Genomic DNA, 16,519 nt, shown 5'->3' with positions numbered 1-16,519 from the left:
CACACACACACCCCATGTGCAACACTAATCTGAAATATCAATCAATCAATCTTTATTACGGTCCAGAGACCCTACAAATCAATACACAGTTCATACAGCCTACATCCAGGTTAATCAAGCATTTTGTTTAGAATATAGGGCTCATTTGTTCTTGCAACCACTGATAAAAACTTTGCCACTGCTAATGTTCTAGCATTTCCCCACCACAATGAAGCCAAGCCAGTTATGGAATGTGCAGCCTTAACATTATCTCATGGAACATAGCGAGTTGGGCCAACAAACTAGGGGATGAGCCATTCCGTGAATATATAACAGGTTTTGACATAATCTGAAATATTATTAAACTTCTAATCTGAAAACCTGGTTCTTTAAAGACAACTCTACTCACAAGACTCTATTGTTCAGGGAATATACCTCCTCTGCTCTTTTATCATGTGTCATGGATCGCTAATGCGGATGACCAGTTTACAAGTGGTTAACCCCCAAGCCTTGAGCACTATTCAGAATGCAAGTGAGGCAGGGGGAAAACTCACATGACCAAGCAAATTCCATGGTTGCCAGACTGCTTGTTTTGGCCACAAGCTTGCTGCATAACCAGTATAGCTCAAAATCCTTGTTTAAGAATCTTAGGGTGGAAATTTGATCTGCACAGGTAGTGAGCATGTGATTCTGCGGCTCTTTCTTGTTAAGAGAGTCCCAACTACATCACCCTTAAGAGACCAAAGCAAGGCATTCTTGTAATACCTGCTGAGAACTGGAGTGTAACTCCCAAAATAATTTTGTTTCTAAGTGGACTAAGTGGTTACATAGTGGAGATACAGATCAAACACTGCTAACAAGAGAGCTTACAAAGGGAAATCAATGTTATGCATTAACTTGCAAAGCGGTCTTAATACTCCCCCAGATCTATCAGCTCCTTATGCACTGAACAAGACTGACTTAATTTTATACGACAGGACAAGTAATTGATCATTTCTGCAGGGGGAACAGATTTTATCTCGATCCATAGGGGCAGTCTGAATAAAAACATCTGCCAATATTGAAAACAGGCTTTAACATTAGCATATTTGTTCACAAAAAGAACGCATTTGTTAAAACAGGAATATTCATATTATAAGAAAACTATAGATTGTGCCTTCTACCCAAACAGATGACGTTTTCCAATTTTAAGGCCTTTTCAGTGGCAGCCCCTCAACGATGGAATGCGTCCCATAGCAAAGTTCCCCAACTGCTGGCTTCTTAGCACTAAGCTAAGATTCTTCTGTTCTCCAGGGTCTTTTAAGAAATGGATTCTGAAGTCCCCATGATACAGCTGACAGTTTTGATGTATGCATTTCATGGGTGTTCTGCACCAAATTTAGGATGGTGCAGGTGGTTTGTACACACAGGGCACCAAGCCAAGGGGGTGCATAATAAAATAAAATAAAATAAAATAAAATAAAATAAAATAAAATAAAATAAAATAAAATAAAAAAACAACAACACCTATATTTATTCGGGTACCTATTGATATGATCCTTTTTTAAAGCAGCTGGACCAAAAGGAATTGTTGTGAAAATAAGAAATATGGGGGGGGGCAGAACGCGCCAAATTTTGTCTGCTCAGGACACCATATTACCAAAGTCTGTCCCTGCAGGTGTTTTCGGTTCTGTGCTGTACACGGTATTATACTGAGCTTGTTTTATTGTGCTGGGTTTGTATCTCTCTCTTAACTTTGTGGTTTTATTGTTGCTAGACCTCAGAATTCTGCAAATAAGCTGCTTGAGTGACAGATCATTTTCACAAGGGTTACTGAAAGCCTCCTTTATGCGTAAAGGTAATTGCTCGCATTAGCGCCATAATTGGACTAAATAAAATTATACTAGGAACAGAAGGAAGTCAGGAAATGTTCTATTTTAATTTACAGTGAAGCAAACTATTCCTAGGTAAGATAAACAACTTTCAGACACCATAGACTGTATATAATTCAATAAACTATTTAAGTAAAGGGAACATAGGAAGCCTGCCTTGAGTCAGACTGCCTCTCTGGCTTTGGGGCTTTGGGGTTTTTTTGTTAAACAGGAGCAGGTTCTAAGTGAGTCTGTTCAACCCCCTGCATTGTTCTACGGCTAATTACATTTAAAGGGTGATATAGACCACCCCTCAAGGGATACAAAAATTATTCAGAGATCACAAATGTTAAGTAAGGGATGAGAGGGCTAAGTGGCAACATATTGCTCTTGTGACGCCAGAGGCAGTCAGGTTGTGATTTTATTTTTATTTTATTTTACTGACTTCCATAATTTTCTATTACGTGGGTGGCAGTCAGCAAGAAACAAACACAAAGTCTGTTGCGTTAAAATGCCCAGGTTAAGCAAAATGCAGAGAACCAACGGGCCCCAATTGCTGTGCCAATAGCACATTCTAGCAATCACATTCATTCCTCGGTGTTTGCAGAATGTGGCTACATATGCATATGCAGAAAGGCACAAGCCCTTTCTTCATATTTATTTATACCTTTAATTGTAAGTATGGGAAAAGACCCCATAACGGAGAACATATTGTGCATGCAATACATTTGGTTTCTGTCATCTCCAGGTAGGGTGGAGAAAGACAAGATGCTGGAGTTGGTACTAGAGATCATTCTAAACCTAGTACCTGTTTGGCCTACCTCTGCACATCCAAGATGGTGGCCAAGCCACCACTATTTATTCTGAAAGCTTTCCCCCACTTTTTTTCCAGCCCTTGTAAACAAGGTCAGATGCTAGTTAAGGCACAGTTATTTTGGAATAGGGTGCATGGGATGCTCCTTCTGGGGTAGTTTGTCCACCTTTGGTCATCACTCTGCACTCAGCTCTCACCTGTGACTCTTAGAAGCTGTCAGCATGCGACATTAGTCACATCCCGGGAACGGCTTCCACTGGCCAGCTAAACCAGGTGAGCGTAGCCGATGGGTCTCAAACCCTTGGTGAGTCAGGGACTTTCCCTGCATGCAAAGACAGGCTCTGGAGAATGAATAGACCAAGTGGGTTCAATGGCCAAGAAAGTAGTTTCTGCACATGTAGAGGGAAGTGAGGGGCAGGTGGGGCTCATCAACCTGGGAAGGGAGTCCATCTAGGACAAGGAAAACTCTGAACCTAAGCCTCCGCTGCCTTGTGGGATATATTTGGGAGAAGAAGAAGAGGCTAAGGTGAAAGTAAAGGGACCCCGGACCATTAGGTCCAGTCGTGACCGACTCTGGGGTTGTGGCGCTCATCTCGCTTTATTGGCCGAGGGAGCCGGTGTACAGCTTCCGGGTCATGTGGCCAGCATGACTAAGCCACTTCAGGCGAAACCAGAGCAGCACACGGAAACACCGTTTACCTTCCCGCCGGAGCGGTACCTATTTATCTACTTGCACGCTGACGTGCTTTCGAACTGCTAGGTTGGCAGGAGCAGGGACTGAGCAATGGGAGCTCACCCCATCACGGGGATTCGAACCACCAACTTTCTGATCAGCAAGTCCTAGGCTCTGTGGTTTAACCCACAGCACCACCCGTGTCCCAACACAGACAGATGCCAACAACAAATTTTGCAATAACAGATCATGTAAAAAGCCATCTGCAAACTGATCTACTACAACTTCTTTTTCTTCAGATTTCCCTCTGTCTGCCTCAACAAATCTCAAGCACCCTCCTACTCAATCCATTATGAGTGAATTGCCATTCCTTGCATAGCTTTTTCGAGAACAAAAAAAGGAATGTGTTGGTATATTTGAAAAGGCAAGTACCTTGCTGAGAGAGAGAGAGAGAGAGAGAGAGAGAGAGAGAGAGAGAGGTGAAAACAGTGGCAACTCCTACCAACAAAAGCAGGACACAAAGTAAATATTCAGGCTTGTAGCTAGAAATTGAGTTGACTGGGTCATCTTACTTCAGTGCAAAACAGCAAGGGTAATGTCTTTTATTTAAAGGTAATAAAACATTTTAATTCAAAACCACTTTAAACCATTGCTAATTATCCCAGTCTTTTCACATGGATCAGAAACAGCCAGGAACAATGGGGTGGGCAACTGCCTTGAGTGTCTGGTCATTTGTTCTTCCAGAAAAATAAGAACAAGACACTTTTTTTCCTGAAAACAAAAGGAAGAGGCCTGGACCACCTCTAAGCTTGGAGTCTAGGGGTGAAACCCCAAAGCTTTCCACCCCTTCGAGTTACAACTGAAGCTCATTTAACATTTGCAAAAGTGGATCATTTCCAAGATTCTGATAAGTTTGTGGACTCTAATCCACAAAAAATTATGCCATACAACAGTTCTTCTTTGTTGTTAATTGAACTGTCTCAAGAGAAAGGAGTCTACATAGACTCCATCCGACTGAACCAGAATCCTTCTTCCTGTCCCACATGCCAATTTCTTCTTCCATTTGTTCTAACCATAGTTTGAAGTGGTGATTGATAAGGCAGCTATGGCCAGTTCCCAAGTCCAAGCCTTGGTTTACACTGCTATTTCAAACCATGGTTTCAAATTGCCTTTTGAAGACGAACACTAATTACTGTTTGCCCAGTTCAGCTATTATGGCGTTGTTTAAAGAAAACCCAGAAATGAGGGGGGGGAGCACCAAACCATTATTACCTTGATGGATCAAAACATAGACCCTGAATACAGCCACATCTCTCTCTTGTGGTGAGGAACCCACCCCTTGCTAATTGGCACTATACTTAAATTTTAACATGATACCAAAGTAAATTTCCATTGTTCCTCTTATTACTAAGTACACATTTCTTGTATGGACTGAAAGAGAAGTGGATAGCTTTTAAAAAGGAGATGCCTTTCTAAAAAGGGAGCATTTCCCCCCTTTAATTCATAGCTCTGAAGTCAAGAGCAAAAATATTCGCACTGCATAAACACCATATTAAAAGGAAGCATATTAACTGTTCACATTGTTTTTTTCATGGTGACATCTATCGAATAATGAAAAAGTTATGCATTTCTTTATGAAGTGTTCGACGGAAATAAAAGACTCATGTTAACTATCCGCCCACTGCACTAACACAATCCATGCAGCTTGATTCTTTAATGTTCAGGCATCTATTTATAATATTTTAAGCTTCCACCCTCTCCCTACGTCACAGTATCGAGCTAAGCATGTATACATCATACGCACAAGTTGCTAAGGGGCAACTGGCTCCATTAGAGAATGAGGAGCTAAAGCCTAAGAGAGATTACTTTTCGACTTTTGGAGGACTATGGCAGAAACTAAAAGACAACGATGTCAGTGTTGAGAGATCCAGGCAGAAGTTCTGCAGGCTAAGGCTGCTCACTCCCAGACTGCACATCGTAGCCGCTTTCCCTTCTTCATGGAATGCTTTCCCTTTGGTCCCTGTGTGCTCCTTTCCAGTCATTCAACATTTAAAACCTAGGCAACCTGAAAGCGAAAGCCAAAACTAACAACCTAAGCTTCTTCCATGCATGACTGACAAAATACACAGCTGGAGCTCTAGCACCTTCAAAAAGTCTGCTGTTTGCTTGTTTCTCAAGCAACTAGAACACATTCATTTTATGCGGAGTGGAAATATGCCCCCTCCCTCCCCCCAAAAAATGACTGTAGAGTCCCAAACCTGTTCTCATTTAAGTACACTATGGCATTTTCTGTTCTCATTTGAAACTACTGAATTTTAGAAGTCATGCTTTAAAAACATAAAAATGATTATTTTCAGCAGAATTGAAACCAGTGTTAGAGATATGAAAACTGGGAGCTAAATGGCACCTTAAACCTAGGTTATGGGCGCAACAAGGGAATGTCTAGGCACACTTTTTAATATCAAAAATATAAATCTGAAAATGAATGAACTGCAGCTAAAATATTATGTTCATTTTCCACGTAGTCTAGTCCTTCCCCTGCCCACCCCCTTAATATTCTTAAGAGGGTCTCTTCTCCAGTCTTCAGAGAGTAGCTAGAAGTGGGGAGGCAGAAAAAGGTCCTCCTTTCCTTCCACTCTGCAGTTTTAATCTGAAATCTTAGCCGCAGTGCTGCACCCAGAACTCAGAAACTGCTTGTGCTAATTCTCTGTCGCAAAATGCACCTAGAACAATGGGAGTTTCAAACACTGATTGAAACATCAAGATATCCTTGATTTTCCCTATAACGCTGAAACAACTTGGATTTTTGAAAGGTTTGGTTGTTTTTGCAATCCACCAAATTCCTGCAAATTGAATGACACCTGTCTGAGTTTTATCAAAAGTCTTCGCTTTGTTCTTTCTTAACAAAAAAGGATGGATAGCAGTATGCACTCAACCAACAGTATACACAAACCAGATTCTATTTTTCCTACAATAAATTATTTGCTCATTTGCTAAAAGGGTTGTTAACATGAACTCCAATGAACTCCCATCACAGGCCATGGGAATGTGTACCATGATGACAAGCCAAAACAACTTTTTAAAAAAGTTGTTTTTCATAAGTGTTTTTTTGTAGAACACATCAGTACTCATCAATACACATCAATCCAATTCTCATATCACACTAAAACATACAGTTGTTTGCAAATTCACATTAAAATGTACTGTATTTAAAAACAATGTGCTCGCCCACCCTGCTGAAAAGTTCTCACTCTGCTCTTCTCCCAAAACCTGGCTTGTGATGTCTGAACCCTGGCTTATGGTTTGTTTCTCTTCAAGCTACAAGCAGTAAACCAAGAACAAACTGTTGGTTACCAGTCATGGTTTGCTTAGAGAGAAACAAACCATGAGTCAAGGTTTAGATATCACAAGAAGTCGGAGTGTCTGTTTCTTGGTGACACAGCAAGAAGGGAGGACTAGAGCGAGAACTTCTGAGCAGCATTTACTAGCAAAAGGCACATTCATATTAAAATATTAAAATAATAACTTTAAACTGTAGTTTAATGTGACACGCGAACTGGGCCAAGTGTCCCTGGCTCAGATTTGCCACAGGCAAAAAAGAATTGTAATACAGCTGTTGAATTTGAAACTGGACAAATGAGAATACTGCGGTGCTTTTCACTGGATGCAAACTTAACTTTAAAAAAAAGTCTCTGAAATAATATTCACCTCATTCTCCTACCACAATTATTTCACCCTCCACAGCTATACCCGACTTCAAGATTCTCTAATTAAATATTTTCCAAGTTTTGAAAAGGAAGATATACAAACATTTGGAGAAAGTAACTCATTAAGAAGCACAAAGCTGAACACAACCAACATCATTAATATCCATTTTAACATGCAACCAGCTGGAGGCGACACAAAAAGGACCAGCCTCTTAACCACTTTGCTGATAGATCCATGAGATATATCCATCCCACACAAACTACATTCACTATCCTGCAAAGATGGAGTCCTAGGCTTGCATTTCTGACAGAAACAGTCCCTGCCCTTCACAACATGAGAACAACTTTGTCACCAAGGCATGACCTTCTAATGAGAAATAAACTCAAGGACAGAGCAGGGTCCTGCAGCAAGCTCTGATTCGTGCCTCTCCCAGCCTACACCTACTTAGTAAGGTTGAATATTCCCAAAGAAAGGGTCCTCATTGATTCACACTTTGCAGAAGGGCCATCGCTTAGTAACAGAGCATCTGCTTGGCATGTAGAAGGTCAGTCACTGTAGACAGGGCCTGCCAGTGTCGCTAGGTAGATCATGGCAGTTCTTATCAAGATGGGGCAAGTAGCGTAGTTTGGAGGGGAAGAGCTTTCTGGTTTCAACAAGTCTTAGAAAGTTTACCTGCACCTATCACATGGAAGCAGAATAAGCAGCAGGTAGAGAAACAGTGACCCAAAAAAACAGCAGCCACATAGTCTACTGATGCATTTTAAATTTTTATAAAGCAGGAAAACATATAAAGGATCTCCATAACACTTAATTTGTGTAAAGCGACTCCTGAGAGTGGAATCCGGCGCAACAAGAGATGTGGCTTTCTGGAACTGGCCAAGACTCATCTGGTCTGGCATCCTTTTGCAAAAATCCCAACAGGTGGTGCTACCCCTATCGGCCATTAAGTCACCGAGGGACCACAAAGTCCATCTTCTGCCCATGCTTATTTACTCTCCTAATTTTGACAACTACTGTATCTGATCACCACTAACAGCCACCTGGGGAAGAAAGTCAGAGTTATGAACCGACATGCTTTCAAGAATCATGGAGCAATGGGAGGGCTCTTTTGTTCCTCCGATCCCAGGATACTAGAGATCCCAAGACCAAAAAGATGCAAAACTTTTTTCCAACTCCCATCCCAGCCAATGAGAGGAAGCTGACGTTTAGTTCACATCACAATTTGCTGCTGTTGCTGCTGTTTTGCAACTGCACAATACTTTTCACGGGCATTAAATGGAGAAATGACAGCATGTCAGTGTGCTCACTTCTTGCTAGCACAGGAGTCAACTTGTGGGGGGCAAGGCTGCCCCCCCCAAGTTGATGGGCATTGCCATTCAAATAGTGTGTGCGTGCTGCATCAATTATGCCCCAATATTCTATTCAAGCTGACACTCCTGCTAGCTAGCTATCCCATGTTGGGCAAAAATAATCGTCCGCTGGAGGGGGTTGGACTAGATGACCCTTGTGGGTTTTTCCAACTCTACAATTCTCTGATTCTGTTAACTACAGTGGTACCTTGCATTACAGACGCTTCAGGTTACAGACTCCGCTAACCCAGAAATAATACATCGGGTTAAGAAATTTGCTTCATGATGAGAGCAGAAATCGCGTGGCGGCAGCGGGAGGCCCCATTAGCTAAAGTGGTACCTCAGGTTAAGAACAGTTTCAGGTTAAGAACGGACCTCCGGAACGAATTAAGCTCTTAACCCGAGGTACCACTGTATTGTGGTACCTCCTGCATTGAAACAAGCTCTGCCCAGGATAGAAATCAGTCGATACCCAGCTAAGGCACTGCCTTTTCAGGAGAAGATTCTCCCAGTGACTCAGAAGACAGCCTTACATACTGGATCGTTTCTCACCAGCGGATCTACCGGGTATTCCCCCACCTGCTGAAGCCGAGGATCCTCTTTTTTTAAAAAAAAAAAAAACTCCACCAAGCACGCCCCCCCCAGGTTAATCACCTGAGGTAACACAGAATGAGGGCAGTTAAATGTGGGGGTGTCAATAAGGAGGCTGATATGGGGGGTTAGGGGGTAAAGGGTAGGAGGTGGGAGTAGGGGTGGGGTAGGGAGTAGAGGGGAGGAGGAGGGTGGGGTAGGGTTAGGAGGAGGGGTGGGCAGGTGGGAGGTAGGAGGAGGGGTGGGGTAGGGTGAGGGTAGAGGGTAAGAGGGGGTGGAGGTAGGGGTAGGGGTGGGGTAGGATGGAGGTGGAGGGTAGGAGGAAGTGTGGGGTAAGGGATAGGGTGCGGGTAGAGGGCAGAGGAGGGGTGGGGTGGGGGTAGTCTGGGTAGAGAGTGGGGGGGTAGAGTAGGGTCTCCAAGGGATCCTGCGCAGGCGGGCGAGGCATTCACACGTTTCCTCTCGTCACGTTTCCCTCTCCCGTCTCAAGTTGGGGCAGCGAAACTCCCGCCCAGGGGAGCGCGCGAAAAACTCGCGCAGCAGATATAAAACCGGGAGAGGGGGAGGCTGGCAGAGGAAACGGGGCGCAGGGGTCCCACAGGGATGGGGAGGCAAAGGGGTCGTCCCCGCTGCCGTGCTGAGGAAACGGGGCGCGGGGCGTTTTGTTCCGCGGCGCAAGGCGGGCACCACTCACCGGGATGGTGTCGGGCGCAGGGGCAGCCGCAGGAGGGCGCCGGCCCGGCGGCGGGGCGCAAGGGGGGCGGCGGCGCGGCGGCAGGCATGGTCCCCGCTGCGCTGGGTCCCTCCGTCGCTCTCCTCCTCCTCCTCCGTCTCCTCGCGCTCTGGCGGCAGACGCGGGCACGAGATGGCGAGGCGGCGCCTCTTCCGCCCAGAGGGCTGCGCCGTTCCCCGCGGAGGCGGCGCCCCGCCCGGCGGCGTCGGTTTCCCGGGAGGCTGCCTGGCTGCCTCCTGCCGCTCTGCCTTCCACGCCCGGCTCCGAAATCTCACCCAGCTTCTGGCTGGGGTTCTTTGCGCAGGCTTCCTGCCGGAATTCCAACACGTGAAGCTTTCCTCCTCTGGCATTGCCCTTCTGAACCTGTTGAATGTCTGCCTGCCTGCCGCGCAGGCACACACACAGATTGCGGCGGCGCTCCAAGGCACTCAGGATAGCTCCGTCGGCAGAGCAGGAGACTCTTAATCTCCAGGTCGTGGGTTCGAGTCCCACGGTGGACAATAAGTTCCTACATTGCAGGAGGTCGGTGTTTCCCAAACTTGGGTCTCCGGCTGCTTGGGGACTACAACTCCCATCATCCCTAGCTAGCAGAAGCAGTGGTCAGGCATGATGGGAACTGACAGCGGGAGACCCAAGTTTGGGAAGCCCTGATGACTCTACAATTCTATGAATGTGCCCAAGTTAGACTGTGTATGTAACCAATGATGAATAATTTCGAGCAGTAGGGTTGCTGCCGTTTCCTTCCCGTTCCTGTCGCTTGGGTCCTCAACAGCTGTGTGGCAGGCAGAAATTAAACAGGTCTGAAGCACAGCTTTTCCCAGTGCCTGAGCAACTGAGCTGTTTGCTTTCAGGAGCAACTGTTCCTGTTTCCCTTATTCCCTTTCATGGGAGTAGCACTATGACAACCCTGTGTTTTGAGCCATTGCTCGGCCAGGCAGTCTTATTTTAATGCCAAGACTCAATATCACCTAGCTCCTGGGACACAGTTCACCTTACAGCATTTCCACCTTGTGACTGGCCAATACTTAATTTGAAACATCTCTCACCTTCAACAAAACATACTCCAGGGCTGTGTGAAATAATATAGACAATGCATTAACTAACAGTTAACAATAAAACACTTAAAATTAGCAACATAATAAAAGGCAGCTGGTAAAAAATGCACAGTCAACTGAGACAGACCCTGGTGCTGAAATGAGTGTGATATAAATGCCAGGTGTACTCCTTGGACGAAAGCATTCCAAAGCTGAGGTGCCACCACTGAAAAGTCCACGCCTTTATGATTGCATCATGGCACACGTCTGAGTTGGCCGGCACTTGAAGCAGCAGGACTTCAGTGGCATATCTTCAGACACGGGCAGGTTGGTCCAGTCTCCCCACCCTTGTGCAACTTACTATTAAGTTGCTGCGAACTTAACTTCTCGGTTGTCTGCCTGTCGTGTTGCCAACATGGCAGACACAGCAGAGAGGGAAGACCCAGTGCTCTTTCTTCCCCCATGCCCTCTTATTTTTCTGTTGCTGCCCTGCTATTTTGAAATGCCAGACTCAAAGACTCACAGAACACCTCATGAATCCTCTATGGTGAATATGAGTGAATAAAATAATCATTTTGCTGATGAAAAGTAGTTGCTTGCATTTGACCTATGGGCAAGCACTTCAGGGCCGGTCCTCTTAGTAGGCAGAGTCAAGCAGCTGCCTCAGGCACTGGATTTTGGGTGTCACGAATGTGCACCAAATGGTTAGTTATTTAATTTCCTGTTGCTTTGTTTTGACTACTATGGAGGTGTAAGGTTGTTGTTCCCCCCCCCCCCCAATGTCAAAATGACTGGACTGGCGTTGAGTACTAGGCCCACGGACTCGCATGGGTGTTGTGCTGTTCCGTCTCAAGAAGCGGCAAAATGGCTTGACCCAGCTTGGGTGATGAAAGGACCTTAAACTTTGCCCGTCCATCAGTTTAATCTGGCTAAAAATCTGTGAAATTGTACAGCCTGAGTGGCAGGTGATGGGAAGGGGAGCTCAAGCCTTTCCTGTTCTCCATCACCCTGCTGTTTCTCCCCCACTTAGATCTCACCCCTTTCTGAAGCCACAGTCAAGGACTGGGGAACATAACTGGAGGAAGGTGGAGCTCCGTAAATAACAGACTCAGGGACTAGTCACAGGTCCAGCTGCCACACAGCACCTCCACGTTTCCAAGGCTCCATGTTTTCAAAACTCTTCTTCCCTTCTTCACAATTTTAAAAGGAGAAACTTTTTTTTAATTTTTTTAAAAGCATTTTCAATTGCCACTTGTAAAATGTGAGCATTTTCCTGCAGCACTGAGAGACCCGTCCATTTTCTAATAAGCAGAGGCTGGTTAGCAATGAAGGCCATGCATTAACATTTTTTAAATTTGCTTTGTAATTTACCCAGCGGTTAATTAGAACTTAAATAAATACCCATCTGTGTACATTAAGGCCCTGTTTCATGTTGCTATCAAGAGGCAGCCGAAGACATTTTGGAGACTGAAGTAGAAAATCCAGCTTTTATTTAGCCTGTGTACACGATATACCTTTAAAGCATTTGAAATTCTGCTCATCGGAGAATTAACTGCCGTTTACCTCTCACCGAATTATGATTCCCAGCAACCCTTAACAAACTACAGTGCCCAGGATTCTTTGAGGGTAAGAATGTGTTTTGAATGTGCTTTAAAGGAATATTATAAACACTATTCTGCAACCACAAAAGGGTTTCTAGGGCAGCTAAATTGCACAATCCATAGTGGTAAATAGATTAAACTGTTTCTATTTGATACTTCAAAAAGAATCTGCTCCCTGTGGTGGGTTGCCTCCCCTGCCTAATGGTAAGGCTGGCCCTGGTGTTGTTTGACCTACATAGTTACTATAGCAATCGCCTGCCTCTGTTTCTCTATGCAGCATCTCACGGTCACTTCATTGCTCTCCTTCTGAGGATGACTAATGATAACACTGTTGCTCCCCCCATTCTGTACAATACAGTCAAACAAGGAGTGTTGCACTGTATTGCCATGCAGAATGAAATTGCCACCAGAATGAAAATACCCGGTATTTTTGTTGGTCTGGCTACTTTTGGAGGGGACAGGGATGCGGGGAAGGCAGTAATTTCATCTCCCACTAAGATGGAGATGGGGAATGAAATATACTCGGAGTCGAGTGTGGATTTCATGCTCTTTATTCAGCTTATAGTGGTGAGGAGGAATGGAAGTTCCCCCAGAATGTCTGCTTTATATACATTATTTACACAATGGGCCCCATGTGATTGGCTAATTCTGGGATTCTCCTGTAGGCCAATCAGGTTGCGGATTCACTTCCACCTGGAGCTGGATTGGGTGGCTCCTGTGGACCAATCAGACTGCTGCATTCTGGGTCCTATTGTTCTAGGACCAATCAGACTGCTGCATTCTGAATCCTATTCAACTCAGTACATAACAGGGAACATGTGGCCTGCAGATGTTGCTAGAGCTCAGCTCCCATCATTCCTGAGCTTAGGCTGTGCCGGCTTGGGGTGATGGAAGTTGGAGACCCGCAACATCTGAGCAACCACAAGTTCCCCAGCCCTGCTGTAGAATGGCCACAAAAAGTTAGAAGGGTTCAGACAGAATGGCACGGGATAGGGCAAGCCCTTTGTCAATGCTGTTACTGAGCCATAACCTCAATGCTGAAGAGGCTCACCCAGGAAGACCGAAATGTGGCAAGAGAACTGAGCTGAACAAATGAACCTGTGCTCTGGAGAGCCACTGTAATCCCTCCTCCACTCTGTTTTGAGCTTGCCTATTGCAAATAGTTGTTCCAAAACAGAGCGGGGAAAGCAGCTTGCAGAGATCAAGCCTACAGACTCAGCACGGGCCAAATGGTTTGGTTTGTTTGATTTGTTTACAAAATACAGTACCGCCGTCTATGTGTGCAAGATGCGACTTTAAAGCCAGCCCATTTAATTTTTGCAGCTCCTGGGAGCTACCATCTGCCCTGCTGATCAGCAGACACCTGACACATAATACAATATAAAAATAAAAGTGGTTGTTTTGTCTGTTATATTAGCTTCGGTAGTAAACCAATTTATACGCAGTTATGGCATTAAAAAAACACAGAAGGGAATTTCATTGCTATACAAATTCTTCTGGTGCAATATTTTTGCACCAGAGTTGCAATGTGCCTGCCAGCTCTAATCCCCCTTGGTACTATGATATTGATCCTACCAATAGCAAGGTGCATGTCAGCGATGACACACTGGGCGCTATAGACATTTTATGAATCATATAATCTTGTTCAGAGTGCATTGACTCTGCTGCTTTTCAACAAGCTGTCCTGTACTTCAATCACCTCACAGGTCCTGAAATACCGCCAGCTGAAAAGGATTGATCTAACACCTATTCAGATATTATTCTGTTCAAACAACTTGAAAAATGTTGCCCTCCCCCACCTCAGTCTGCCCCATCTGCCCCTGCTCCACAGCAGGTGAATGACCCTGGCATCTGCAGATGAAGGGGTGCAAGATTTATACATAATTAATAAATCCCAACAAAGGTCCATATAGTTAAAGCTATGGTTTTCCCAGTAGTGATGTATGGAAGTGAGAGCTGGACCATAAAGAAGGTTGATTGCCGAAGAATTGATGCTTTTGAATTATGGTGCTGGAGGAGACTCTTGAGAGTCCCATGGACTGCAAGAAGATCAAACCTATCCATCCTGAAGGAAATCAGCCCTGAGTGCTCACTGGAAGGACAGATCGTGAAGCTGAGGCTCCAATACTTTGGCTACCTCATTAGAAGAGAAGACTCCCTGGAAAAGACCCTGATGTTGGGAAAGATGGAGGGCACAAGGAGAAGGGGACGACAGAGGACGAGATGGTTGGACAGTGTTCTCGAAGCTACCAGCATGAGTTTGACCAAACTGCGGGAAGCAGTAGAAGACAGGAGTGGCTGACGTGCTCTGGTCCATGGGGTCACGAAGAGTCGGACATGACTAAACGACTAAACAACAACAACAACAATAATGGCATTAAACATAGGAGTCAGCAGTAGAGCAGCCAGGGCTGGCTCATGACATTCCTTTGTCCTTTAAAGGTAAAATAATGCTTGAATAGAGTTGTGGATGTTTGCAGACTAGGCAGCAGCAAAATCCTGCCATGAGAGAATCCCTTGCAGAGACAGACAGTCGCGTTGTGCATCCACAACAGGGACCAGGGGAGGAACGACGACCCCTGGGAGAAGCATGGAGAGAAGAAACACCCTGGTTCATCTGAAGCAGCACGACTAGATGCCTTCATCTGCCCCAGCTGCAACAAAACATGTCTCTTCCATATCTACAGCCACAGCAGGCGCTGCGACCTTCCAACAGTGTAATTCACTCCCAAAGGCGCACTCCTCCGTTGTCTCCCGAGACAGATGGATGCCAACAAGTACCATATATGGCAGAAACTGATTTCAAAGCATTCATAGCATGAGGGGTGGGGTCCTAAATTCCCCTGCGTAGACTGTTTGGTAAGTTGTACATGTAATTTTGAAGTAGTGCATGGGAAAGCTTTTTAATTAAACTGCAGCTAACAATCGGAAACTCACAAGGGACTAGCAGCTTGATCTGATAATTAGAGTGGAAGCACACATTACTTTAGCAAACATGTATTCCCAAGCTCATGTTTGTAAAGGTAAACACAGATGAGGAGGGAAAAGGAACCTTTATACGGAAGAATAGGGGAAAAGGATCCTGCTCTGTAAATACCCACCTCCACCTAGGCTGCTGTTTCTCTGCCAATCTTCTTCTCATTTTAGAGCCTGGATGTTGAAAAGGCTTATTAAACATGGCCCAGGGAGGGCATTTTCCAGTGAGAAGTTGTGGTCGTGAGAAGGGTTAAGCCCCCTCTTCCTCCTGGCTGACGGAGTACAATTCAGCTGCCTCGTTGTGCAGCCCTTGCCTTTTGACAAATTAAGAACCAGACCAAAACCAGACATTCTCTGGCAAAACGAAATCTCTTACAATACAATCTGCGTCACGTTTGCTCAGAATTAAGTCCCACTGTGTTCAGCGAGGTGTACTTTTTAGTGAGAGCGTCTAGGAATGCAGCGTGACACATCCAATGTCGCCGTCGCCGCTTGTTACCTAAAGGGACCCCAGATTTTGAAACACAAACACATATACATTATGCCATAGGGGCAAAGGGACATTTATATAAAATGTTAACAAGAGTGGGGGATCTTATTTCTTTTATCTGAAGGGCCACTGGTGGTGCAAACCACTGTTTTCTTTTTGTGAGTGAGTGGCCTGGGGGATGTTTTTGAAAACATGGATCAAGTAGGCTGTTAGCTGGCCTGACCTGGTCTGATTAATCTCCCACTGGGTATGTGAGAGCTTTGAAAGTGCAGATTGTGCAGCTGGCAGCCTCCTGCCAGAGGAGAACTTAAGGGCAAAGCATACCCTCCAACATTTCTCCAGTATAAATAGGGACATCCTATTCAATAATAATAATAATAATAATAATAATAATAATAATAATAATAATCTGCTCATCTGACTGGGTTGCCCCAGCCACCCAGGGCAGCTTCCAACATATATACCATAAAAACATAATAAAACATTTTTAAAAACCTTCCCTATATAGGGCTGCCCTCTAAAGGTTGTACAGTTACTTATCTCCTTGGCTCGGGGGGGGGGTCACATAACTCCATACCCTCCAACACTTCTCCAATGAAAATAGGGACGTCCTAAGGAAAAGGGACGCAGGTGGCGCTGTGGGTTAAACCACAGAGCCTAGGACTTGCCGATCAGAAGGTCGGCGGTTTGAATCCCCACGACGGGGTGAGCTCCCGTTGCT

The 16,519-nt window shown here is 45.0% G+C and overlaps 1 protein-coding gene across 1 annotated transcript in view; it reads right to left on the bottom strand.

The window, feature by feature from the left end:
- The window catches only part of DCLK3 (doublecortin like kinase 3), a 29,799-nt gene extending 19,824 nt beyond the window's left edge, over nucleotides 1-9,975 (bottom strand). The window contains exon 1 of the mRNA XM_083577900.1: nucleotides 9,659-9,975. Coding sequence (XP_083434026.1) covers nucleotides 9,659-9,746 — 88 coding nt within the window. The 5' untranslated portion in view covers nucleotides 9,747-9,975. The remainder of the gene's footprint in view (nucleotides 1-9,658) is intronic.
- Nucleotides 9,976-16,519: the final 6,544 nt, after the last annotated feature.

This window comes from Podarcis filfolensis, assembly GCF_964270895.1.
Source record: "Podarcis filfolensis genome assembly, chromosome: 12".
Lineage (NCBI taxonomy): Eukaryota > Metazoa > Chordata > Lepidosauria > Squamata > Lacertidae > Podarcis > Podarcis filfolensis.
The sequence above is the reverse complement of the archived record's forward strand: the minus strand, read 5'-3'. Positions and strand labels throughout refer to the sequence as shown.